The sequence below is a fragment of the Zosterops lateralis genome (genome assembly GCF_965231275.1).
Source record: "Zosterops lateralis genome assembly, chromosome: 31".
Lineage (NCBI taxonomy): Eukaryota > Metazoa > Chordata > Aves > Passeriformes > Zosteropidae > Zosterops > Zosterops lateralis.
The window spans coordinates 3,458,940-3,484,281 of record NC_139791.1 but is presented as its reverse complement, the minus strand read 5'-3'; the positions used below and the strand labels follow the sequence as shown (position 1 = coordinate 3,484,281).

Sequence of the window (25,342 nt, the reverse complement as noted above, 5' to 3'; positions counted from 1 at the left end):
AACGGAGAAAGTGTCCCCAGGTTCCAGTTAGAGCAGAACACTGCAGGCAGTGATGACAGGTGGGGACAAACAAGGCAAAGGTGTCTCTGATGCTGAGCAAACCTGGATGTGTTTCAGGAATGCCAAGGGCCAAGGCCTGAGCCCCAGCCCCTGCCAAGGCACATCCTGTCCCTCCCTCAGTGCTCACGGCTCTTCCCAGGCCACTGGGATGTGGGGATGTGCAATGCCAAGGGCAGCACCATGGGGCGGCCCCTGCCAGGCTGCTGAGCAGGGCCAAGGAGGCAATGAGGCCCCAGGGCTGCAAGGGTCACTTGTCTCCTGCTCATGGCTCAGGCCCAGGCCCAGCAGCCATGGCCCAAGTGCTGCAGGAGTTGGCTGTGTCAGGGCCTTGCAGCTGCTCCCCATCCCTGTGCCCTGTGCAGCCCAGGCTGTCCTACGGTGTCCATGCCCTGCGCCTCTGTCCCTGCAGGCTGTCGTCATCCCCCGGCTGCCCCACCTGGCTGGGCCCTTCCTTTGCTGACAGCTCTGCCTCCTGCCTGCCTCTGCCTGGCCACACACAGCCTTGGATTTGATACCTAAAGGGTTCATTGCATTTTTACTTTGCCTGTGATGTTTTAGGATAGGAAGGAGTCATGCAGTACCTGCTTTCCCAGCAAGGATGGTTGTAAGACAGGAAGAAGACATCTGGCTCAAGAGTGCAGTCATAGAGAAAAACAAGGATAGAATCTGGGAATTTGGGGTAGGTTTTATGGTAATGGCTAAATTGTAATACACATGTAGCACTTGTACATAAGGTCACTCTTTTAGAATCACATGTCCATTAAAGTTATGAGTTACCATGGGATGGAAATAAACAATCTATCTTTTAGCTGCTCCTGGCCAAAATTGATAGTCTCCCTTAAAAGTTCCCTGTATGCAAGGGTTCTCCCAGACAAAAGCTGCCAGGACACAGAGGTCTGGCTGGCTTTGGCCCCTGGTGATCATTTCTGATCTCAAGAAAACCCTGAGCAAAGTATTTGAATGGGTTTGACTACTGAAATATCAATGAATCTGTCATCTTCTGAAAAATTCAGATCCTTTTCTGAACATACGTGTCTTTTTTCTTATTGTGCATTATGCATTGAATATTATTTTCAGCTAAAAAACATTGCTATTATTCCACCAGTTTTATCTGACACAAAACACCTCCTCTACTTATGGATCCAGGTCACCTGTAGAAGCAAACACAATAAAGAATCCAGCAGGAATTCTTTGTCTCTGCTCCCATCTGTCCCATCTCTGAAGCTGGAGGTGCAGCCCCAGCACTTGGGAGGGCTCAAGGGGTCACCAGCTCAGCTCCCACACAGAGAACTTGCACACCCTGGGGTGCCCCTTTCAGCCTCAGTGCCCAGAGACTTTCTGACACATTCCCCTGGAGCTGCTGCTTCCCTGCAGCCCCGGCCATGGACAGCAGCAGAACCTGGTGTGTCCCGAGCAGCAGAGCCAGCTCAGGGCCCTGTGGGGAGCAGGGCTGGGGCAGCAGGACAAGGCAGCCCAGGCAGCCAGGGCACACCCAGCTGGGGAAAGGGATGTCCAGGGAGAAGAGCGAGGGAGTGTTTCTGTGCCTGCAGGGAGGAATGCAGAGGAAGCTGCTGCTGCAGGCACCAACTCTGGCCAGGCCCCTCTCTCCCCTGCCCAGGGCTGCTGTGCTGGCTTGGGGAGAGGGGCTGGCACTGAGTGGGCAGAGGCAGTTTGAATCATCCATCCATCCATCCATCCATCCATCCATCCATCCATCCATCCATCCATCATAAAGATCATCCAGTTCCAATCTCCTGCCATGGGCAGGGACACCTTCCACTGGACCAGATTGCTCCATGTGACCTGGCCTGGAACACTTCCAGAGGTGGGGAGTCTGCAGCCTCTCGGGGTAACCTGTGCCAGGGCCTCACCACCCTCACTGGGAAGAATTTCTTCCCAATATCCTATTTAAACCTTCCCAGTTTCCCCTCATGGCCATTTTCCCTTGTCCTGTCACTCCAGGCCTTTGTCCAAAGTCCCTCTCCAGCTCTCTCAAAGCTCCTTTAGGTGCTGGAATGGGCGCCAATGTCTCCCTGGAGCCTTCACACACCCAGGCTGAACAGCACCAGCTCTCTCAGCCTGGCTCCAGAGCAGACGTGTACCAGCCCTGCAAATGTCCATTGTGACACTGCAGGGCTTCCTGTAACCAAGGGTGCATTGTCACACTGTGGAGCCAAGGAGACCCTTGTGATCCTGGGGTGCCCCAGGGCCTTTGTGACAAGGCAAAAAACAAGGAGAGCATTGTGACATGTGGTATCTCAATGAACCAAATGTCCATGGTGATTGTGCAGATCCCCTTGGAACCAAAGAGACCATTGTGACGCTTTGGGGCCTCATTGAACCAAGTGTCCTTTGTGACACTGCAGAACCAACGGGCCATTGTAACACCCTGGGGCCCCATAGAACCAAGAGGCCATTGTGACACTTCAGGGCCTCTTGGAACCCAGGAGAGCAGTGTGGCACTGCAAGGGCTCCTGGAATCAAGGAACTGTTGTGACACAGGGGAGGCCAATGGAACCAAGTGATCCATTGTGACATTGAGGGGCCTCAAGGAACCAAGGGGACATTATGACACTTCAGGGCCTTGTGAAAGCAAAGGGGATCCTTGTGGCACTGTGGGGTCTTGTGTAACCAAGGAGAGCAGTGTGGCACTGCAGGGCCTCATGGAACCAAGGGCCATTTTCAAACTGCAGAGCCAAACAGACCATTGGGACACTCTGGGGTCTAATTGAACTGATGAGGATATGGTGACACAGTGAAACCTTATGGAAACAAGGATCCACTGTGACACTTTGAGATCTCATGTAACCAGGAGTCCAGTTGTGACACTGCAGAGCCAAGGAGATCATTATGACACTACAGGGTCTCATGGAACCAAGGAGCCATTGTGTCACTTTGGGGCAACATGGAACCAAGGAGCCATTGGGACACTGTTACCAACAGTCCGGAAAAAAAAAGAAAAAAAGAAAAAAAGGAAAAAAAAAAAAAAAAATCAATCAAACAAACAAACAAAAAAAACACCAAAAAACTGCTTAACACCAAGGGAACAGGAAGAATTTATTCAGCCAGATGCACAATGGAGCTCCTTCCAAATGTGCATGCTGAGTACAGGAAAGTTCCTGCTTACAGACTGTATTGTACAGAGATATTCAGTGATTGTCACAGAATAAACATACATATGATAATCATTTCGCTGAAATCCTTTCAGATTTTCTCTCCCCTTCACAGTTGTGTTCTTGTCTTCTGGAGGTGTCTTTGGTGGTCCCTGGTGGTTGGTGATGCCAGAGTCACACCTGACTGCCCAGTGAACTCTTAAAAGTTGGCACAACTGGAGCTGGTTGCTTTCCAATTCTCTTTCTTTCACAACAGGCAGTGTGCAGTTCAGTGGCCCAATGGGTTTGGAAGAACAACCATCATGTGCGTTCAGCAGGTGGAGATGGTTTTACATCTGGCTACATCAGAGCCTCTCTTCTCTTCAAGCCTTCCTAAGTCTCACACTGATGTCTCCTGGAATTCCATCTCCCTCCCCATCCCTCAGCAGCCCTGCCTTTCCCTCCTCCAGCCTTGGTCTCCAGCACAGCCATGGAGGCTCTTTGGGCTCTGGACTTTTCCTGCAGCCACCAAGGCCAGCTGAGCTCTGCCCTTCCCACAGCCAGCCCTGCCCAGGGCAGGCAATGCCCAGCAATTCCCTGTCTGTGCCTGGCCTTGCTGTCCCCCCCCAGCAGCAGCTCCGTGGCCCCTTTGTGCCGCGCTGGCCCAGCCATGGTGCCACAGCCCCTGTGCAGGCCCAGGGCAGGACAGGAGCCCTGCGGGTGGGAACGGCCCCTGTGCCGTGGTGCCCACGGCAGCCTTGGGGCTCTGTGCCCCATGGCCTCCCTGCTGGGCAGCCTCTGCCAGCTCCTGCACAGCCCGTGGCCCCTGTGGGCCTGCACAGACAGCCCTGCCCCGGGCTCTGCCGGGCTCTGGGCCAGCAGAGAGGCCGGGCAGGGCTGGCCATGGCCGGGAACAGCCCTGAGCCCCGCAGGAGGATGGAGCTGGGCCACAGCCAAAGTGCCCCCAGACCTGGGCCCAGCAGCCAGGGCTGCCAACGCCTGGGGACAGAGGCTGCCATTGGGGACAAATGTCCTGGGCCCCCTCCCTGCTCTGTCAGTGCCACCAAGGGCACAGAGCAGCCTCCCCCTCTGCACTTTTCTGTCCTGGGGATCTCTCTGGTGGTCCCTGGTGGTCACATACCCCAGTGTTCCAGTCAGTCTGGCTTAGCTGGCAGGACACTGAGGCTGCTGAACTTCCAGTTCCCCTTCTTACACAATTGATAACATAGGGTAAATTGATTTCTAAAATAGCAAGGGCCCAAAAACAGGGATTGGCTCCACTTGTAACCAGGATGTTATTCCGTGCTATTGTTTTAATTAAATGAATTATAAAGCATGACTTTGCACAGGTGGTAGGGGGAGAGAAAAGGGGAACCTTGGTAGAACGCACAGGCCCTAAAAGAATAAAGTTAGGTCAGGGGGATCTGTCCCAATATAATCATTAGCAAGACGCATGCCAGAATTGTCAATTGTAATATCAGTTTGGTAACTAAATATGATTATTTTCTCTAACCAGAATCTTGAGCAAGAATCACACAGACTATTGTTCCTCGGGATGGAATCAATGGAACAATGGGGTTTAATGATTAACACGAATCCTTATGTAACAAGAAAGGTATAAAATTGTAACCATAAAGCATGTTGGACAAGCCGAGATCTGGGTCGTCCAAGACCCCCGGCTTCCAGAGCTCTGAAATAAAGCACCGCATACAATTTCGCGATTGTGTGTTCTTTCCTCGGCTAACACAATGGGCATTGTGAGGTTTCCATGGGCCAGTAATTTTGGAGGACAAGCATTGTGTTAGCTCACCAGGTGTAGACCAGTTATTATCTGGAAACATGAGGTCACGTAGTGGGCTATGACCTCATAGAGTGTGTTATGTGAGGTCATTGGGCAGCTATGACATCATAGGACATCTCTGTGACATCACAGGGCAGAGATCTTGTTTGTGCCTGACATATTTTGGTTTCTGAAATTCCTTTCCCAGAGAATTTCTTTAAACATGAGACATGTTTCGCTAACGGCAAGAACTTTTTTTTTTTACATATTTACATATTTACATATTTTCTCCTAGGATGGGCTTTTCTTGATGTCTCTCTTGTCTGACTAATGTGTGATTAATGTGATTGAACAGTTTTGTTTTCTTGACAGCAATCAAATTGGGCTGTGTAAAATACTGTGAAAGCAGAAACGCTTCCCAGAAATGGGGTATTCACCTTTTCAACCTTCTGAAGTGAGAGTCTTTGTGTCATCGTGGTGTACAACTGGGAAAAGGTCTGACACCATAGAACAGACAATGACAGCACAGAGTTGGTTGTGACATTAGAGACCAGCTGTGTGACATCACAGAGCAGTCTGTGACATCACAGGGGGACTGTGCGACTTCCCAGCAGGACTGCGTGAGATCACTGGGTTGGTCACTGCCCCAGCCTCCATCACAGTTTGATCAAACCCAGAGCCTGACACGGGGACAAGGGGCTGGGCTGTGTGACCAGGACATCCAGGACAGGGATTATCCAGGTCACTGTGGCCTGGGTTGGGTTCCCCAGGGCAGGAAAGATGTCTGGCAGCTGCAGCAGGGTTAGGGAAGGACTCCAAGGTGGGGCTGCAGCCCTTGGGCTGTGAGGAGAGGCTGAGGGAGCTGGGCTTGTCCAGCCCTGAGCAGGGAAGGCTGAGGGGCTCCTGATCCCAGCCTGGCAGTGCCAGCCAGGAGGTGATGGAGAACACAGAGCCAGGCTCTTCACTGGGGGCCTGGTGGGAGACAACAGACAATGGGTGGAAGGGGCAAGAGGGGAGCTTCAGCCAGGACAGGAGGAGATGAAATGAGTCAGGCTGGTTTCGGCACAGGCTGAAAACACCACCAAAAGCAGCCTGACTCCCTTCTCCATCCACAACTGACAGCTTTGCAAGTCAGGAATTGTTCAGGATGTTTTATCCCCACTTCACACAGAACATCCTGATTCAACAACTGAACTGTGTTTATATCTATCACAGAATCATCTTTGTCTAAAATTGATTTTGTACAGGAATCCCTTGTGAATGGTGGACATGTCAGACGTTCCTGGGCTGTCTCACATTGCTGAGGGAACAGTTTCAATGTCTCTTAAAATTTATCAGGTTAACATATTTTAAGTTGGCAATGAAGAGACATTTTCTGTGCCTCTGAGTCCCATCAGTTGCCAACCCCAAAGGACACAAACCTGATGAGTTCTGGTTCCCACTCCAGTGGTTGCACTTGCACCTCCCTCCATACCCAGAGCAGAGCTGCCTTGTCCCAGAAAGTCCCTGTCAATGCAGAGATGAAGGGAACAGGACAGGCTGTGGGGATCAGGGGCAGGGCACACCCAGGGATTTGGGGTGGTTGTGAGCCCAGGGCAGGAGCTGGCCCTTGGCCTTGTTGAACCTCAGCCAATTGTCCTGGGCCCATGGCTGCAGCCTGTCCAGATCCCTCTGCAGAGCTTCCTGCCCTCCAGCACAGCCACACTCCCACCCAGCCTGGGCTCACAAGGAACTGACTGAGGGGGCCCTCAGTGCCTCATCCAGATCATCCATCAAGAGATTTAACTGACCTGGCCCCAATCCTGAGCCCTGGGGACACCCCTGGATGTGACTCCATTCCCCAGCACTCTTTGGGCCTGGCCATCCAGAGTTGGACCCAGGGAACAGATGCTGCAGAGGGTGCTGGATTCAGTTCCTGTGAGCCCAGAATATTGGGATTAGTGCAGCTGTAGCTCTGCACAAGGGACCTCTTCATCCACTCTCTCTCTTGTCCTCCCTGTGGGCTTGGAGAGAGCTCCTTTCTTCAGCGTGTGACTTGTGTGTGCAAAGAGCAAATGTGGACAAACTTGGGGCAGGGAGGGTTTGGGGCATCCTGGGATCTGTGCTGGGCACAGAATGTATTTACCATTGGTCTGAGACCATCTGATGTGGAAAGTGGATCTAATATACAGCAGAAGAATGACTTTTGCTTGTTATGGAGCTGTGCCTTCCCTTGGTTTTGTTTGCTACCAATAAATGAACATCCGTGTGTGTCTCAGGCAGCTCCTTTTGCAAGGAAAGCAGGTGGGAGTTGGTGCCAAGGAGCTGAAAGCTGCAGGTGCAGCCTGGAGTGGAGGAAGCTGAGATTTGCACAAGGCTGCTCTGAGTGCTAGGGGCTGGATGAGGGAAATGGTGGGGTGGGGGTAGGGACAAAGTGTGATTGATGGTCAGCCATGAAGGGTCTTGATTTTCAGATCTATTCAGGCTGCACTAGGAGGTGCTGGGGATCAATATCAACTGGGGATTGCTGATATCAATGTAGAAACAGAAAAAGAAAACTGGAGAAAACAATTCTCTTCACATTGCTTTCAATATAGCATATTCACTTTGAATACACTTCTGAAATCTGTCTAATAAACCACAGAAGAATTGAAGACTTGAGTTATTCCCAGAGGCTTGTCTTGTTTGGGTATTTTGAACAAATGCTAATGAGCCTTTGTCAAGGAATTTCTCAACTGAAGAGTTTAAGAAATAAGAGGCCTCTGGAAAAGGAAAATTCATCAGCAACCTGCAAGTGGCTGAGGATCCATCCTGATCAGAGCAGCAATGAACAGAAATGGGCAGAGCTTTGTGGCTGCCCCAGCTCTGGGATGGGCCCTGGGCCTGGAGCAGGAACAGCTCCTGAGGGTCACAAGGGCACAAGGGGCTGTTGTGCTGGCCTGGGCAGATGGGATGGCAGCAGGGGCTGCAGAGCTCTCAGGATCTCCTGCAGAGGAGAGCAGGGCACCCAGGGAGCCTCCTTTTCCTTTGGCCAGGCAGGTTTCCCCATGGCTGGGGCTGAGCCCTGTCTGAGCTGCAGCTGCTGCTGTGCCCTTGAGAGGGGCTGAGGCCGTGGGGCCCCTGCCCAGAGCAGCCTGGGCTGAGCAGAGCTGTGGGGCCAGAGCCGGCTGGGCTGTGCTGGGGAGAGGCCCTTGGTGCTGCACAGAGCTCAGGGCAGCTGGCAGAGCTAGCAGGGAGCTGGGCTGGGCTGAGAGAGCCTGGCACAGAAACCATCAGTGTCCATCTCAGCCTGGGGGAGCGTGCAGGGGCAGGACTCAGCCCAGGCCTGGTGGGGCAGGGCCAGCGCCTGGGGAAGGCATTGAAAACAGGCAAGTGGCCCAGAGAGGAGGCTGCTCTGTGCCCTTGGTGGCATGGACAGAGCAGGAAGGGGGCCCAGGACATTTGTCCCCAATGGCAGCCTCTGTCCCCAGGCGTTGGCAGCCCTGGCTGCTGGACCCAGGTCTGGGGGCACTTTGGCTGTGGCCCAGCTCCATCCTCCTGCGGGGCTCAGGGCTGTTCCCGGCCATGGCCAGCCCTGCCCGGCCTCTCTGCTGGCCCAGAGCCCGGCAGAGCCCGGGGCAGGGCTGTCTGTGCAGGCCCAGAGGGGCCACGGGCTGTGCAGGAGCTGGCAGAGGCTGCCCAGCAGGGAGGCCATGGGGCACAGAGCCCCAAGGCTGCCGTGGGCACCACGGCACAGGGGCCGTTCCCACCCGCAGGGCTCCTGTCCTGCCCTGGGCCTGCACAGGGGCTGTGGCACCATGGCTGGGCCAGCGTGGCACAAAGGGGCCATGGAGCTGCTGCTGGGGGGGGACAGCAAGGCCAGGCACAGACAGGGAATTGCTGGGCATTGCCTCGGCTGGGCAGGGCTGGCTGTGGGAAGGGCAGAGCTCAGCTGGCCTTGGTGGCTGCAGGAAAAGTCCAGAGGCCAAAGAGCCTCCATGGCTGTGCTGGAGACCAAGGCTGGAGTAAGTAAATTACGGCTGCTGCAGGATGGGGAGGGAGATTGAGTTCCTGCAGACACTGATATGAGGCTTAGGAAGGCTTGGAGAGAAGAGAAGCTTCACAAGCCTCTAAGCGGGGGGATGTTGCCAGTTGTAAAACCATCTCCACCTTTTGAGCATACACAATGCTTGTTCTTCAAAACTCACTGGCCCATGGAACTGCACAATGCCCACTATGTGAGAAGGAGAATTGGAAAGTGAGCAGCTCCAGTTGTGCCAACTTTTAAAAGTCCCCGGGGCAGTCAGGTGTGACTCTGGCATCACCAACAACCAGGGACTACCAAAGAGACCCCCAGGTCAGAAGAACACATCTGTGAAGGGAGGGAAGAATATGTTAATGATTTCAGGAAAATTATTATCCTATGTATGTTTATTCTGTCACAATCACTGAATATATTTGTGAAACACAGTCTGTAAGCAGGAACTTTGCTGTACTCTGCATGCACACCTTTGGGAGGAGCTATTACCCCTTGTGCATCTGGCTGAATAAAGAATGGCACTTTTTCCTCCTCTCTTGTTGTTAAGCAGGGGTTTTGTTGTGGTTTTTTTTTTTTTTTTGTTTTTTTGTTTTTTTTTTTTTTTTGTTCCATGGAGCCCTGCAGTGTCACAATGGCCCCTTGGTTCCATGTGCCCCATCATGTCACAATGGTGGCCATGGTCCCATGTGGCCCCAAAGTGACACAATGGCCCCTTGGTTCCATGAGACCCTGTAGTGTCATAATGATCTCCTTGGTTCTGCAGTGTCACAACTGGACTCCTGGTTACAGGAGAACCCAAAGTGTCCCAATGGATCCTTGTTTCCATAAGGTCTCACTGTGTCACAATATTCTCATCAGTTCAATCAGGCCCCACAGTGTCCCAATGGTCTGTTTGGCTCTGCAGTTTGAAAATGGCCCTTGGTTCCGTGGGGCCCTGCAGTGCCACACTGGCCCTTGGTTACACAAGACCCCACAATGCCACAAGGATCCCCTTTGCTTTCACAAGGCCCTGAAATGTCATAATGTCCCCTTGGTTCCTTGAGGCCCCTCAATGTCACAATGGATCACTTGGTTCCATTGGCCTCCCCTGAGTCACAACACAAGTTCTTTGATTCCAGGAGCCCTTGCAGTGCCACACTGCTCTCCTGGGTTCCATGAGGCCCTGAAGTATCACAATGGCCCCTTGGTTCTGCAGTGTCACAAAGGACACTTGGTTCCATGAGGCCTCAAAGTGTCACAATGGTCTCTTTGGTGCCAAGGGGATCCACAGTATCACCATGGACATTTGGTTCATTGAGATGCTACATGTCACAATGCTCTCCTTGTTTTTGCCATGTCACAAAGGCCCTGGGGCACCCCAGGGTCACAAGGGTCTCCTTGGCTCCACAGTGTGACAATGCACCCTTGGTTACAGGAAGCCCTGCAGAGTCACAATGGACATTTGCAGGGCTGGTACACCTCTGCTCTGGAGCCAGGCTGAGAGAGCTGGAGCTGTTCAGCCTGGGTGTGTGAAGGCTCCAGGGGGACATTGGAGCCCATTCCAGCACTGAAAAAGGCTTTGAGAGAAGTTGAGCAGGAGTTTGGACAAAGGTCTGGAGTGGCAGGACAAGGGAAAATGGCCATGAGGTGAAACTGGGAAGGTTTAGCTGGGATACTCGTAAGAAATTCTTCCCAGTGAGGGTGGTGAGGCCCTGGCACAGGTTACCCTGAGAGGCTGCAGACTCCCCACCTCTGGAGGTGTTCAAGGCCAGGTCACATGGAGCAATCTGGTCCAGTGGAAGGTGTCCCTGTCCATGGCAGGAGATTGGAACTGGATGATCTTTAGAATTCCAGCCCAGGCCATTCCATGATTCTAGATTTGCCCCTCTAGGTTTAGCAGCAGGTTGACATGTTCCTTTTGCAGCCATTTCCTGCAAACACAGTAACTGAATTAACTTTGCTCTGGATGTTGCCTGCAGCCTCCACCAGCTGCAGATGAGCTTTGGCTTTCCTAAACACATGAACACATGCTCAGGTCAGATTTCTGAATTCCTCCTCCTTAGCTTGTCCTCACTTGCACCTCCTGGTCACTGTGTTGTGGCTCATCCCTGTCATTTGTCCCTGAGGCAGCACAACCCCCCTGCCCAGCATAGGCCCCACATCCCCCTCATCAGACACGGCACAGCACAGGGTGTGTTTTGGGTGGGCAAATGTTCCCCACCAGAGTGTCCACACCAGACCTCAGTGTCCAGTTCCAACACCCACATCCCATGCCAGGGTTCACAGAGAGCCCTGCCCTGGGCTCTGCCCAGGGCTGGGTGAGGAGGGAGCCTGGGCAGGGCTGATGCTGCCCCTACACCGGTGCGGAAATGGGCAGAAGGAAAGAGATAACCACAGAACAAATAGACCAATAAACTGAGGGGAGTGCCCCGGTGTGCAAATGGATGATGGAAGAGGCTGGAGGGATGGTCAAAGCCCTGGGGCACCTTCTCACACTGGCCATGCCACCAAGGCCACAGACCAACCTCCTCAGTGCTGCATCTGCCTGTGTGAGATCCCTGCCAGGGGACTGGCACAGCCCCACACACCTGCTGGAACGTGTCCTGGCCCTGCAGAGTGACACAGCTCAGCTGACATGGGTGGGTTTTATCTTCTGGGCACTTCTCAGCCCAGCCCATTGTGGGTGAGCCCCATGGCAGTGCCTGCTCTTGGCTGCTCCAGCACTGGGTGCACTCACCCCACAGCCCTGGCCCCCTTGAAGGGCTCAGCAGCTGCTGAGGGGCAGAGAGGGAGGTCAGCCTCCACATCAGCCCCAGGGCTGGAGCTCCCCAGGGCAGGGGAAATGGAGCTCAGGGACAGTGCACAACTCCTGCTCCTGGCTCCAGGAGATGCCCAGCACAGGCTGCCTCTGCCCACCCAGTGCCAGCCCCTCTCCCCAGGCCAGCACAGCAGCCCTGGGCAGGGGAGAGAGGGGCCAGGCCAGAGCTGGCCCTGCAGCAGCAGCTTCCTCTGCATTCCTCCCTGCAGGCACAGAAACCCTCCCTTGCTCTTCTCCCTGGACATCCCTTTCCCCAGCTGGGTGTGCCCTGGCTGCCTGGGCTGCCTTGTCCTGCTGCCCCAGCCCTGCTCCCCACAGGGCCCTGAGCTGGCTCTGCTGCTCGGGACACACCAGGTTCTGCTGCTGTCCATGGCCGGGGCTGCAGGGAAGCAGCAGCTCCAGGGGAAGGTGTCAGAAAGGCTCTGGGCACTGAGGCTGAAAGGGGCACCCCAGGGTGTGCAAGTTCTCTGTGTGGGAGCTGAGCTGGTGACCTCTGGAGCCCTCCCAAGAGCTGGGGCTGCACCTCCAGCTCCAGAGATGGGACAGATGGGAGCAGAGACAAAGAATTCCTGCTGGATTCTTTATTGTGTTTGCTTCTACAGGTGACCTGGATCCATAAGTAGAGGAGGTGTTTTGTGTCAGATAACACTGGTGGAATAAAAGGAACATTTTTTAGCAGAAAATAATATTCAATGCCTAATGCACAATAAGAAAAAGAGACACATATGATCAGAAAAGGATCTGAATTTTTCAGAGGATGACAGATTAATTGATATTCCAGTAGTCAAACCCATTCAAATACTTTGCTCAGGGTTTTCTTGAGATCAGAAATGATCACCAGGGGCCAAAGCCAGCCAGAGCTCTCTGTCCTGGCAGCTTTTGTCTGGGAGAACCCTTGCATATAGGGAACTTTTAAGGGGACTATCAATTTTGGCCAGGAGCAGCTAAAAGATAGATTGTTTATTTCCATCCCATGGTAACTCATAACTTTAATGGACATGTGATTCTAAAAGAGTGACCTTATATACAGGTGCTACATGTGTATTACAATTTAACCATTACCATAACACCCACCCCAAGTTCCCAGATTCACTCCTTGTTTTACCTATCCCTGCACTCCTGACCCAGATGTCTTGTACTTGTCTTACAACTGTCCTTGCTGGGAAAGCAGGCCCTGCATGCCTTGTTACTGGGATAAAACTTCACAGTCACAGTAAAAATGGAATTAACCCTTTTTGGTATCAAGCCCAAGGCTGTGTGTGGCCAGGCAGAGGCAGGCAGGAGGCAGAGCTGTCAGCAAAGGAAGGGCCCAGCCAGGTGGGGCAGTCGGGTGATGACGACAGCCTGCAGGGACAGAGGCGCAGGGCATGGACACCGTAGGACAGCCTGGGCTGCACAGGGCACAGGGATGGGCAGCAGCTGCAAGGCCCTGACACAGCCAACTCCTGCAGCACTTGGGCCATGGCTGCTGGGCCTGGGCCTGAGCCATGAGCAGGAGACAAGTGACCCTTGCAGCCCTGGGGCCTCATTGCCTCCTTGGCCCTGCTCAGCAGCCTGGCAGGGGCTGCCCCATGGTCCTGCCCTTGGCATTGCACATCCCCACATCCCAGTGGCCTGGGAAGAGCCCTGAGCACTGAGGGAGGGACAGGATGTGCCTTGGCAGGGGCTGGGGCTCAGGCCTTGGCCCTTGGCATTCCTGAAACACATCCAGGTTTGCTCAGCATCAGAGACACCTTTGCCTTGTTTGTCCCCACCTGTCATCACTGCCTGCAGTGTTCTGCTCTAACTGGAACCATGGGACACTTTCTCTGTTGAGTCTCTCTGTGGTTCCCATTAAAACTTCAAGAAACTTCAGTGTTTCAATTTAATTTTGAGTTCTTCAGAAGTTTTTTGAACACGCTCTCAGGGACTGAGTCTGATGTAAACAACACCAAATCCACGGGAGGATCATTAAAGTCCTTGTACTTTTCCTGTGCTGCTGAGCTGGGCTGGGCTCCTGGCACAGAGGCAGCTCCTGACAACCAAGAAAAGTTTCAGAAAGACATTTCTCCTGAGGAGAAATCCTCCTTCAGACAGGGTGTCTGTGTTATTTCAAATGTAGACTCAGATGAAAGTTTACAGTGGCCTAACAATCTTTTCTGTTCCTTCCTCATTCATTGTTAACCCCCATTGTTTTTTCTTTGTTTTGGTTTAGTTTTGCTCTTAACAGTGCAGAACATCATTCTCTTACATGGAATATCAGCTTTTGCACTTATGTCTATTGATATCTGTGTATATGGAACTTATGCCTGTAGAATATAAACTTTTAAATACAACACATATGTTTCATTAGCAAATAAACTCATTGATCTGAGTTGTGTCCCCCAGACCCTCCAGGATCCCCAGGTGTCCCCTCAGCGCCCACTCGGACCCCCAGAAACTGTTCCAAGATCCCCTGAATGCTCCAACCCCACAGATTCCCGTTACGGGCACTTTTGGGAATTCATCTCGTACCATCCCCCGTGGCCTCAGAGCCCCTCATAACACAGTTCCACGCCTGAACCTCCTGATGTGCCCGCGCCCTAAAGAGCCCAGACAGAGCTCCCCAAGCTCCCCCCACGTGCTCCCGAACCGTTTATGTTCCTCCCAAGGACCTCAAGTCGCGGCTCGGACGCAGAAGTTTCCCCCAAGTGCCTTCCCGGACCCACAATCGCCCCGTTCGAGCCACTTCCGGGACTACAGCTCCCAGAATGCTCCGCGATGAACGGAAAACGCTCTTCCAGCCGTGACTCCATCTCCCGTCATGCCCCGCACCCTAACCAGAGCCATTGGAGCCGCGCCTCAAACTCCCGTGATGCTCCGCGGCCCCGTTAAACTGTGTTCTACCCGCGCCTATAACTCCCATCATCCCCCGCGCCCCAGAGAGTTCCCTCAGAGCCCCCCAAGTGCCCGCCCGGACCCCGAAGGGCCCCAGATTCCCCTCCCTGACCCCCAAGTGCCCCCCTGGACCCCCAAGTGCCCCCTGGACCCCGAATTGTCCGACAGAATCCCTAAGTGCCCCTCCAAGTGCCCACCCGGCTCCCCCAAGTGTCCTCCAGACCCTCAAGTTCTCTCCAAATTCCCTCCCCAGACTCAAAACTGCCCTAAATGTGCCCCAGAAATGTCTCCATGAAATCCAAAGTGGCCCTTTTTTCGCTGTCGGAGTAAATGATTAAAAAGATGCAAAAAAAAAAAAAAAAAAAAAAAAAAAAAAAAAAAAAAATTACTAATTAGCATGAAGAGGAAGAAATCAATAGCCAGTCGTGATCAATTAATAAATGAAGGGAATTGTGTTGCTTAGAATTAATAGCCAAAATTTTTTTGGTTACTAAACTGTATAGTTTTTTAATATACATATTGAAAATAGGTAATAAAATACAGAGTGATATTATAAATATGAAATATATGATTATAATATTATTGAAAAATTCAATTTTATTTATCAAGAAAAATTCACTCTTTTTTTAATGTGTTGGGATTTCAGTCCCAGGTTGGACAATGTCAGACATGGTGACCTTGAGTGAGGAGCAGGTTGTCCAAACAGCAGGGTCAGAACACAAGGGGCTCATTCTTCTCTGTGCTCAGACCTCCTAAGGAAACATTCATCGTTAAGTTCACTTGGGGAATGCTTCAGTCACCATTTCTAAGAATTGAAAAATTAAAAAAAATACACCCTTGATTAAAAAAAAAATATAAAAAAATCATGACATGCAATTTGAAATCTTCCTCCTTAACGGAACTCCAAACTGACTCCAATCAGCTGCACAAGCCCTGGAAACTCAAAGACAATTGAAGGAAGACAAAGAGCTCCTCAGGGCTTTCTGTGTTTTCATGAGCCCCACGCTGGATTTGGGGCTGAGTCCAGGAGCCCCAGGCAGTGAGAGAAGGTTGAAGAAGCTGCTCAAGGAGTCAGAAGCAAAACCCCAAGTCCCTTGGAGCATCCCTGGGCCCCAGGGAGGGCAGGGAGTGCCAAAGGCTCCCCAGGGACTGGTGAGAGCAGATCCTTGAGGGCAGGATTGCAGGGAGGCCAAGGCTGTGAGCAGGGAACTGCAATGCTGAGCAAGGCCTGGGCTGGTTGGAGGCAGCAGAAAGGCCAAGGGCTGAGCCCAGGGCTGGGACAGCAGGGCCTGTCCCTCGTGGGTGGCTCGGGGCTCTTGGTGGGGCACTGGGATGGCAGGGGCAGCAAGGACAAATGTCCTCAAGCTGCAAGGCCTGGCAGCCTCCTCAGGGAGGGGCCAGGCAGAAGCAAAGTGCAGGGGCAGCAAGGACAAATGTCCTCAAGCTGTGTGACACTCCAGATCCTCATGGAACCAAGGGCCAGTGTGACACAGCAGGGCCTCATGGAAAGAAGAGGCCACTGTGAACCTGTGGGGCTGTAACACCCCAGAACAGTGAAATAATGGGGGTAACCAAAGGTTCCTTTACTCAAGTTTGGTGCACAGGAGAAATGCCAACCAGATATTCCCAGGATGAACAGATGCACAGAATATTCTTAGTTGCAAAGGACCCTCAAGGACTATCAAATCCAACTCTGAAGTGAATGGCCCATAGAAGGATTGAACCCACAACCTCAGTGATATCAGCACCATGCTTTAACCAACTGAGCTGAGAGGTGAAAACAACACAAAACTTTAGTGGCAAAATACAGAAAGTCAGGGAACTTTGGCAAAGCATTCAATAAAACAGCCAATTCAACATAAAACTCTTCTTGTAGCAGTAGCTTCATTACCTTAGCCCATTTGACCTGGAAATTTTAACCCTTAAAATGTTAAGTTCCAAAGCAACATTCCAGGTAAAAAGGATTAGAAGGAGAAAAAAGAAAGAGAGAGACAGAAAGACAGAAGAGATAAAGAAAGACACACATACAGCTACCAACTCCTGGGAGCCAGCGTGGGTGAGACACAAACCCCAGGAGAAGGAGGGTCCACACCATGGGCTGGGCTCATGTTCTCTCTTTTAACCCGCTGAGCCTTTGTGTGGCCACTGTGACACTGCAGAACCAAGGAGAGCATTGCTGACAGTACAGAACCTCACAGAACCAAGGGGCCATGGGGACACTGTGGGGCCTCATGGAATCAAGGGGATCTTTGTGAAACTCAGGGGTCCCATGGAACCAAGGGAACATGGAACAGGCCTGGCTGGTTTGGCCTCCCGGGGGCTGCTGGACAGGTCTGGCTGAGCCTGGCATGTTGAGGGCGGCTGCTCATCTGCCCCTGAAGCCCTGGGGCTCTGTGCTCTCCTTCCTGTGGGAAAGAACTGTCCTTCTCCTCCAGGGGCCCATGGCCAAAACCAGGCTTCCTCCTCCAAAATTCCTTTTATGGAAAGATTGTTCCCAGATGAAATCTGCCAGGAGAGACAGACCTGGCTACTTTAGCCAACTGGGGTCCACCTCTCATCTGCCTTTGAAACGCTGTGACCATGTGCCTTTCCTTCCTACAGGAAAAAAGCACCTTTCATGTCCAGGTGCCCATGGCCAAAGTTGGGAATCCACCTCCAGAATTCCCTATATCCAAGGATAGCTCTCAGACCAAAGCTGCCAGGAGAGACAAGTCTGGCTGGCCTTGGCTTCTTGAGAGCTGGTTCTCATCTGCCTTTGAAACACTGAACCTCTCCGCTTTCCTTCCTAATGAAAGGAATTCCCCTTCCTGTCCAGTCACCCATGGCCCAAATTGAGATTCTATCTCCAACACTCCGTACATCCAAGGGTTGCTCCCAAGTGAAAGCTGCCAGGACAGACAAGTCTGGCTGCCCTTGGCCTCTTGGGGGTTGCCTCTCAGCTGCTTTTGAAACACTGGGGCTCAGTGCTTTCCTTCCAGTGGAAAAGAACTCTCCTTCTCTTCAAGGTGTCCATGGTCAAAATTGAGATTCCTCCTCTCAAATTCTGTATGTCCAAGAATTCCTCCCAGGCAAAAGCTGCCAGAAGAAACAGGTCTGGCTGTCTTGGCTTCCCAGGATCCACCTCTGTCCTCTTCTGCCTTTAAAACACTTGGGCTCAGTGCTTTCCTTCCAGTGGAAAAGAACCATCCTACTTATCAACCCAGAAATGGCCAAATGTGGGATTCCACCTCCAAAATTCCCAATATCCAAGAGTTGCTTTCAGACAAAAGCTGCCAGGGCAGAGAGGTCAGGCTGGCCTTGGCCTCTGGTGTCCACCTTTCATCTGCCCCTGAAACATCAGTGTTCTGTGCTTTCCTTCCTATGGAAAAGAACCGTGCTTCTCCTCCAGGTGTTAATGTCCAAAATTGGTATTCTGCCTCTAAAATTCCCTATATCCAGGGATAGGTCCCAGACAAAATCTGCCAGCACCATTTAATCTGGCTGCCCTTGGCCTCTGGTGACTGCCCCTCATCTGCCCCTGTGACACGGGGGCTTGGTTGGTTCCTCCCTATGGAGACCATTGTGACTCTGTGGGAACTCATGGAACCAAGGGGGGCCACGGTGACACTTTGGGGCCTTGTGGGACCATGGAGACCATTAAAACCCTTCATGGCCACATGTAACTAAGGGACATTGTGACACCTCAGAGCCTCATGGAACCAAGGGGCCATTGGGACACTGTGGGGCCCATAGAACCATGGGAACATGGAACAGGTCTGGCTGGTTTGGCCTCCCAGAGGTCACCTGACAGGTCCAGCTGATCTTGGAATGTCAAGGGCTGCTTCTCATCTTCCCATGGAGCACTGGGGCTCTATGCTTTCATTCCTATGGAAAAGAATTCGACATCTTTTTAAATACCTATTGCCAAAATTGATACTTCCCTGAAAAACATTGCATAAATGAAAGGGTATCTCCCAAAAACAAAACCCTGCCAGGTCTGGATGGCCTTGGCTTCTGGTAGTCACCTCTTGTTTGCCCCTGAAACAATGTGGCTCTCTGCCTTCTATCCTACAGAAAAGAATCAGCCTTCCTGTGCAGAGGCTATGGCCAAAATTTAAATTTTGTCTCTTAAATTCTGTATATCAAAGGATTGCCCCAAGACGAGAAGAGCCAGGACAGACAGGTCAGGCTGGCCATGGCCACTGGAAATTTTCTTAAACTGTGAGCACAATGTTTTCATTTGCCAAGACCTTGGAAAGGGCCCAGAGACCTCCCAAGATGGGGTTTGGAGGTCTCAAGCATATGACCACTATATAGGGAAAAAGGAGCTCTGTGCTCAGTGGAGTGGAGACTGAGGACGGAAGAGGAGAGCCATGGGAGTGCTTGAATGGTGGTTTCAGAGATGGTGGATCCTTTTGACATAGCAGAGAACAGACAGAGAAAGAAAAACTTAGTACAAAGCGCAGCTCGGGAGGGAAAAGAAAACAGAAGGAGAGTGGAATTTATCTCCCAGGGCAGGGCTATGCTGCAACACATCGCCCAGAAGGAGTGTGGGGCAGCCCAAGGCTGTGTGTGGCCAGGCAGAGGCAGGCAGGAGGCAGAGCTGTCAGCAAAGGAAGGGCCCAGCCAGGTGGGGCAGCCGGGGGATGACGACAGCCTGCAGGGACAGAGGTGCAGGGCATGGACACCGTAGGACAGCCTGGGCTGCACAGGGCACAGGGATGGGGAGCAGCTGCAAGGCCCTGACACAGCCAACTCCTGCAGCACTTGGGCCATGGCTGCTGGGCCTGGGCCTGAGCCATGAGCAGGAGACAAGTGACCCTTGCAACCCTGGGGCCTCATTGCCTCCTTGGCCCTGCTCAGCAGCCTGGCAGGGGCCGCCCCATGGTGCTGCCCTTGGCATTGCACATCCCCACATCCCAGTGGCCTGGGAAGAGCCCTGAGCACTGAGGGAGGGACAGGATGTGCCTTGGCAGGGGCTGGGGCTCAGGCCTTGGCCCTTGGCATTCCTGAAATACATCCCGGTTTGCTCAGCTTCAGAGACACCTTTGCCTTTTTTGTCCCCACCTTTCATCCCTGCCTGCAGTGTTCTGCTCTAACTGGAACCTGGGGACACTTTCTCAGTCGTGTCCCTCAGTGGGACCCATTAAAACTTCAAGAAATTTTGCATTTTTTAATCTGACTTTAAGTTCTTCAGAAGTTTTTTGAACACTCTCTCAGGGACTGAGTTGAATGTAAACAACGCCAAAGCCCCAAGAGGCTCATTAAAGTCCTTGTGCTGTGTCCGTGCTGCTGAGCTGGGCTGGGCTACTGGCCCAGAGGCAGATCCTGGCAATCAAGAAGAGCTTCAAAAAGACATTTCTCCTGAGGAGCAGCTCCTCTCCAAGCCCAGCAGGGCTGAGGGCACTGCCTGCAGGTACCTGAGACGAGAGAGGCAGACAGAGGCTCAAAGTAGCTACAAGGACAATTCTGAGCTTCTTCATGGAGAAATCTTCACCACTTCTGACACAGTCAGTCTGTGGCTGCAGGGATCCCCTAAAGCTGAGCCAGGACAGGACTGACAGCACTGTAAGGATGGCTCTGCTGCCCTTTCTGCTTTGGGGGAGGATGTGCTCCAGAGCGGGGCTGCCCTGGGCACCGTCAGAGGGACAGGGCAGGACGGCTCCTGCTGCCAGGGACGGCTGCAGGGGCTGAGGCTGGGGCTGCAGCCAGGGCTGCCCAGGGCTGTGGTGCAGAGCAGGTGCTGCAGCCCTGAGGGCTCTTGGCCAGGCCAGGGGATCTGCCACCTGCCAGGGGCAGCTCTCAGCCTGCCTGGGAGCTCCCCATGGACTGTGGGGAGAAGTTGGCGGTGGAAGGAGCGACCCCCATAAGGGCAGATTCCTCCTGCTGTGGAGATGGTGCTGCATGGCCAGGGCTGCTCTCAGCTTTCTCCTAAAGGAAAGGGAAAGGGGCTGTCAGTGTTGTCTGTGTCACTGAGACTTCTGCACTATCACCCTGGGCATCAGCAGATCTGCCTCAGATCTCACTCACAAAGTGCCTCCTCATCCTCCTCTGCCTACAGACAGCACCAGCAGCACCTTGTCTTGCAGCATCTCTGTTTGTCTGAGCTGCCCTTAAGGCCCTGGTGCCAGTGAGATGCCCCTGGGCAGTGGCCTGTGCCGGGTGGGGTGTGCAGGGCAGAGCTGAGCCCCCAGGGCTGGGCTGGGCTCTGGGAGAACTGGCAGGGACAAGGCTTGGATAGAGAGAAACAGCTCCCAGTAGGCACAACTCAAGGAAGCAGGGAGCCAGAACAAAGCTTGGCATCCTTTCCCTTCTAGCAACACAGGAAAAAAGGAGAGAAGAATTTATGGACGTTTATTTTGAAATTGTAGCTTTCAGATATTCCACTTTATTTTCCAAGAAAGTTTTACGTGCAATCACCCTGAAGTAGAGGGAGGTACAATGATGAAAGTGCACCTTTGTGGGGACCAGCAGGTCTGATTGCACTGGGGCACAGGGAGCCCTGTTTTCCCTCTGGGCTCGCTCAGGCTGAGAGCGATGCTGAAAATGAGACAGTAACTCAGCCGCAAAAACCCAAACTGAAATAACATTCACAAAGTTCCCTCACAGGGAAAGATGTAATTTTGAGATGACTCCAGACAGTCATTGGCTCAACTTGTCCATGTCTTCTTTCAACAGCCCACTGTGCCCACAATGAAGAAATGTCCAACAGCAGCTCCATCAGCCACTTCCTCCTGCTGCCATTGGCAGACATGCGGCAGATGCAGCTCCTGCACTTCTGCCTCTTCCTGGGCATCTCCCTGGCTGCCCTCCTGGGTAACGGCCTCGTCATCAGCGCTGTGGCCTGTGGCCAACACCTGCACAGCCCCATGTTCTTCTTCCTGCTCAACCTGGCCCTCACTGACCTGGGCTCCATCCTCACCACTGTCCCCAAAGCCATGCACAATTCCCTCTGGAACATCAGCACCATCTCCTACACAGGATGTGCGGCTCAGCTATTTCTATTTGGACTTTTCATTTCAGCTGAGCTTGCCCTTCTGACCATCATGTGCTACGACCGCTATGTGTCCATCTGCAAACCCCTGCACTACGGGACCCTCCTGGGCAGCAGAGCTTGTGCCCACATGGCAGCAGCTGCCTGGGCCAGTGCCTTTCTCAATGCTCTGCTGCACACAACCAGTACATTTTCCCTTCCCCTGTGCCATGGCAATGCCCTGGGCCAGTTCTTCTGTGAAGTTCCTCAGATGCTCAAGCTCTCCTGCTCGCACTCCAACCTCAGGGAACTTGGCCTTCTTGCTGTTAGTCTCTGCTTAGCTTTTGGCTGTTTTTTGTTCATTGTTTTCTCGTATGTGCAGATCTTCAGGGCTGTGCTGAGGATCCCCTCTGAGCAGGGACGGCACAAAGCCTTTTCCACCTGCCTCCCTCACCTGGCTGTGGTCTCCCTCTTTATAATCAGTGGCACATTTGCCTACCTGAAGCCCCCCTCCATCTCCTCCCCATCCCTGGATCTGGCCCTGTCAGTTCTGTACTCGGTGGTGCCTCCAGCCCTGAACCCCCTGATCTACAGCCTGAGGAACCAGGAGCTCAAGGCTGCAGTGTGGACACTGATCACTGGACGATTTCACAAACACTAAACTACTGGGCATTTTCTGCAAATCACTTGTAATAAACGTCTTCTTTGATAGCATGTGTTATTTTGGTTTTCCTGGTTTAGTCTTTATTTATTTTCCAAAGGTGTTCACAAAGAGAGGCCACTGTTTGTGTCCTTTCTTGTTTTGATTGTCTCTACATTTTCTGTGGCCCCAGACTGTGTCAGTGACGGGCTGTACTCTCAGTAATTTTAAATGAACTAAAGGATCTCCCAGCAGAGTTTTCTGCAGACATCCCCCTTTTGTTCCCTTTTCTGGAGCTGCAGCAGCAATGTCTGTGTGCAGAGCTGGGGGCAGATCAGGGCTGGCACAGCAGCTGTGCCCAGCACCAGCAGCCCTTGGTGTTGCCAGTGCTGCTCCCGTGGCCCTGCCCCGCTGCCCTCCTGGCCCTGGTGTTGCTGTAGGGCCTGAGGGCTCTCGGGGCCGGGCACAGGGCTGGGGGTGGCAGTGCCGGGGCTGCAGCAGGGACAGGCCATGGGCACTGCTGGGGCAGCGCTGACGCCTCAGGGCAGGGCCTGGGGGTTCCAGGCTCCTTGCCCAGGCTCTCTCCAGAACACGCCCAGGCCAAGGCTCAGCACAGAAAAGCCCCGTCAGCAGCCCCAGGGTGGCCCTGGGCAGGCTGGGGACAAACAGCAGGGCTGGGGCTCTGCAAGGTCCCTGGGAGAGATGGGTAGGAGCAGCAGGGGCTGATCCATCCCCACTGCACTGGACACCCCAGGGCAGCGTCCCAGAGTGTCCTCATGCACCTGCCAACAACATCCCCCCTCTGCAGCCCTGGCCTCTCCCCCAGCTCACACAGGTGCAGGATCCTTGCAGGCACAGACAGGGCAGCACTGGCTCAGGAGCCCCTGTTTGCACTGCCCAGAGCAGGCCTGAGCACCCCTATGGTGTTGGTGTGGCGAGATGAACCTGCGTGAGCACAAATGCCATCAGCCCCTGGGGCCAGGAAGGGCTGGGGGACAGGAGGGAAACCACTCAGGTTTTGTGGTCTCTGAAGTCAGCCAGATAGTTTGTTTCCATGAGCTGTGAGTTTCCTGTACTACTGCAGATGTTATTACTCAGGGCCAGGATTGCCTGGCAGCCACTCCCAAACTGCCCTGAGCATTATCTTTGTTCCACCTTTGCATTCTTTCCTCTTTCCTCATCCAGATTTCTTCCTACTACCCATCCCTCTCCCTTGCTCTGAAAACAGCCCATCCCTGTTTGCCTTTTCCCCTCTGGCCTCACTCCCCATTTCAGTTCCTGAGTTGGCACCATGAGAACATCCCTTGGGGAGTAGGATCATCCTCCAAGTGCTTCAGGAATTTTCTGCAGCGTCCTGCAGTGCCTTGAGTTAAGAAATTAAAAAGTTAAGATTTTAGCTAAGGGACAGAAGCAATTAAAATTGATTGGGATTTAAGTTGGAAGAGTAGAGATGAAGTGAAAGAGTTAATTATTAGATGCTTAAGCTAGAGCATAGGTAATCTATTACTTGCTCATTTTAGTTGTGTTTCTAGAAGGAAATAAGGTAGATGGATAATTGAGATAATGGAAGAAACCATGACTGCACCTGGACACAGAAACTAATTGGAAACCCAGTAGTAGAGTTTGGACTGTGCCCAAAAGGTCATGTAGCCTGCCAATAAGATTAAGGTAAAAAGGTCACTGTGAAGAAGACATCTCTGACTTCATCCTTCATGACCACTGACCCATTTCAAGATCCACCAACCCAATTTTTAGAGAACAACTGAGCAGGCATAAAGGACTTTTGAGCCCAGGAATAAAGGACTTTGGGCTCATTATAATATGAAGCAGGGATAGACAATGCTAGGATTATGTCTATGAATAGGTGTTTTGAGTAATTGAATGAAGTATGGAAGACTTTTGTAAATAAATAGAGGGGTAGAGCTTTGTGATTGGTGCACACACCTTTAGGAGGCTACTCCCATGCCATCCAACATTGAATAAAGCACACAACTTTTTGACTTTAATTAGTTTGAGAGTCTTTTCTCCATAATCTTATCGATTTTATGCAAATCAGTTGGTGACCACAGCAGGACTGGGTTCTGTTCAGCTGTGAGAGCAGTTCAGGTCATGGACCCCTCGGGGCACCCCCAGGGATCTCCCTGGAGAGAGGGCTCTGCTCCCCGGCTGTTCACTGGGGACAGACAAGGACTACGAGAACTCTGGACAAAACGATCTGTTCAAAAGTTGAAAATTGTGGCCTATAAGGCGTAGGTGTGACCAGGTCACTGTTGGTAAGTCATGGGAGACATCCCACACTCAGCTCAAGCCCATGTAGTCTGCTTGTGAGCTGCAGTGGTATTTGGTTGCCAGCAGAGAGTTTTGTTAGGCCGTAAAGGGCTCACTAGTGGTTTGGGGCAAATTTGCAAACAGTTTGGGGCAAGTCCTTGTTTATTGTTATTTTATCATGTGTAGTCATTTTAAGTGTGTCCTGACTGTGAGAGTGACTGTGCAGGTACTTGTTGAGACCTACCCTGGGTACAAAGCACTTGAGGTGTTCTGACCCACGGTTCCGTCTTCAGGTGACTGACGCGGCCGGGAATGAATGAAGTGAGTGGGGTGAATGCCTAAAGCCCTGCATAGCACTGCATGCTGTGTGAATATTTTATTGCTTTGTAAAGAGGCACCTCTCCTCACTGTGACTGTGGTGTGTGTGTACTTCTGGTTACGGCAGATGATATTTGCTGTAACACCTGGTGTTTGGGCTTAAACAGAACAAAACCCGAGAGGCAACAAGGATGGCATTTGCTGTGACACTCAGTGCTTGAGTTTAAACAGTTCTCTCCTTGTAGAATTGGAGAGACAAGGGTTGAGTGTTCCAGCATAGTATTTTGTAAGTTTTTCCGCAGGATTTGTGGAGTTGTGAATGATTTTTAGACTTTGGCTTTGTCAAGTCAAGCAGCTTGTGTGAGAGTGACCACGGCTTTAAGAGTTGTGGTGTATTTTTGAGGTAATCCTGACATCTTGTGTCAAAAGTTATAATTGTAGCAAACTGGTACCTTTTAGCTGGTTGTGTTGGTGTTTGTTGTTTTGGTGTGTTGAAAGGGGCAGTTGAAGCTCGAGCCTGAGCTGACAGGGTCTGGCTGTCTAGGCAGGCCCTTTTTAATGATTTCAGCTTGAACTGGATGA

At 52.3% G+C, this 25,342-nt stretch overlaps 1 protein-coding gene and 1 long non-coding RNA gene across 2 annotated transcripts in view; one reads left to right on the top strand and one right to left on the bottom strand.

Moving 5' to 3' along the window:
- Positions 1–14,431, bottom strand: part of LOC310920682 — a 241,096-nt gene extending 226,665 nt beyond the window's left edge. The window contains exon 1 of the long non-coding RNA XR_014592028.1: positions 14,360–14,431. This is a non-coding gene — a long non-coding RNA (uncharacterized lncRNA). The remainder of the gene's footprint in view (positions 1–14,359) is intronic.
- A 6,831-nt stretch (positions 14,432–21,262) lies between these two features.
- Positions 21,263–22,195, top strand: LOC310920818 (olfactory receptor 14J1-like; the record flags this gene model as incomplete). The annotated part of the gene is made up of 1 exon (XM_083880869.1): positions 21,263–22,195. The coding sequence occupies one exon, from the start codon at positions 21,263–21,265 to the stop codon at positions 22,193–22,195; it is 933 nt and encodes a 310-aa protein (XP_083736995.1).
- Between the last annotated feature and the right edge of the window lie 3,147 nt (positions 22,196–25,342).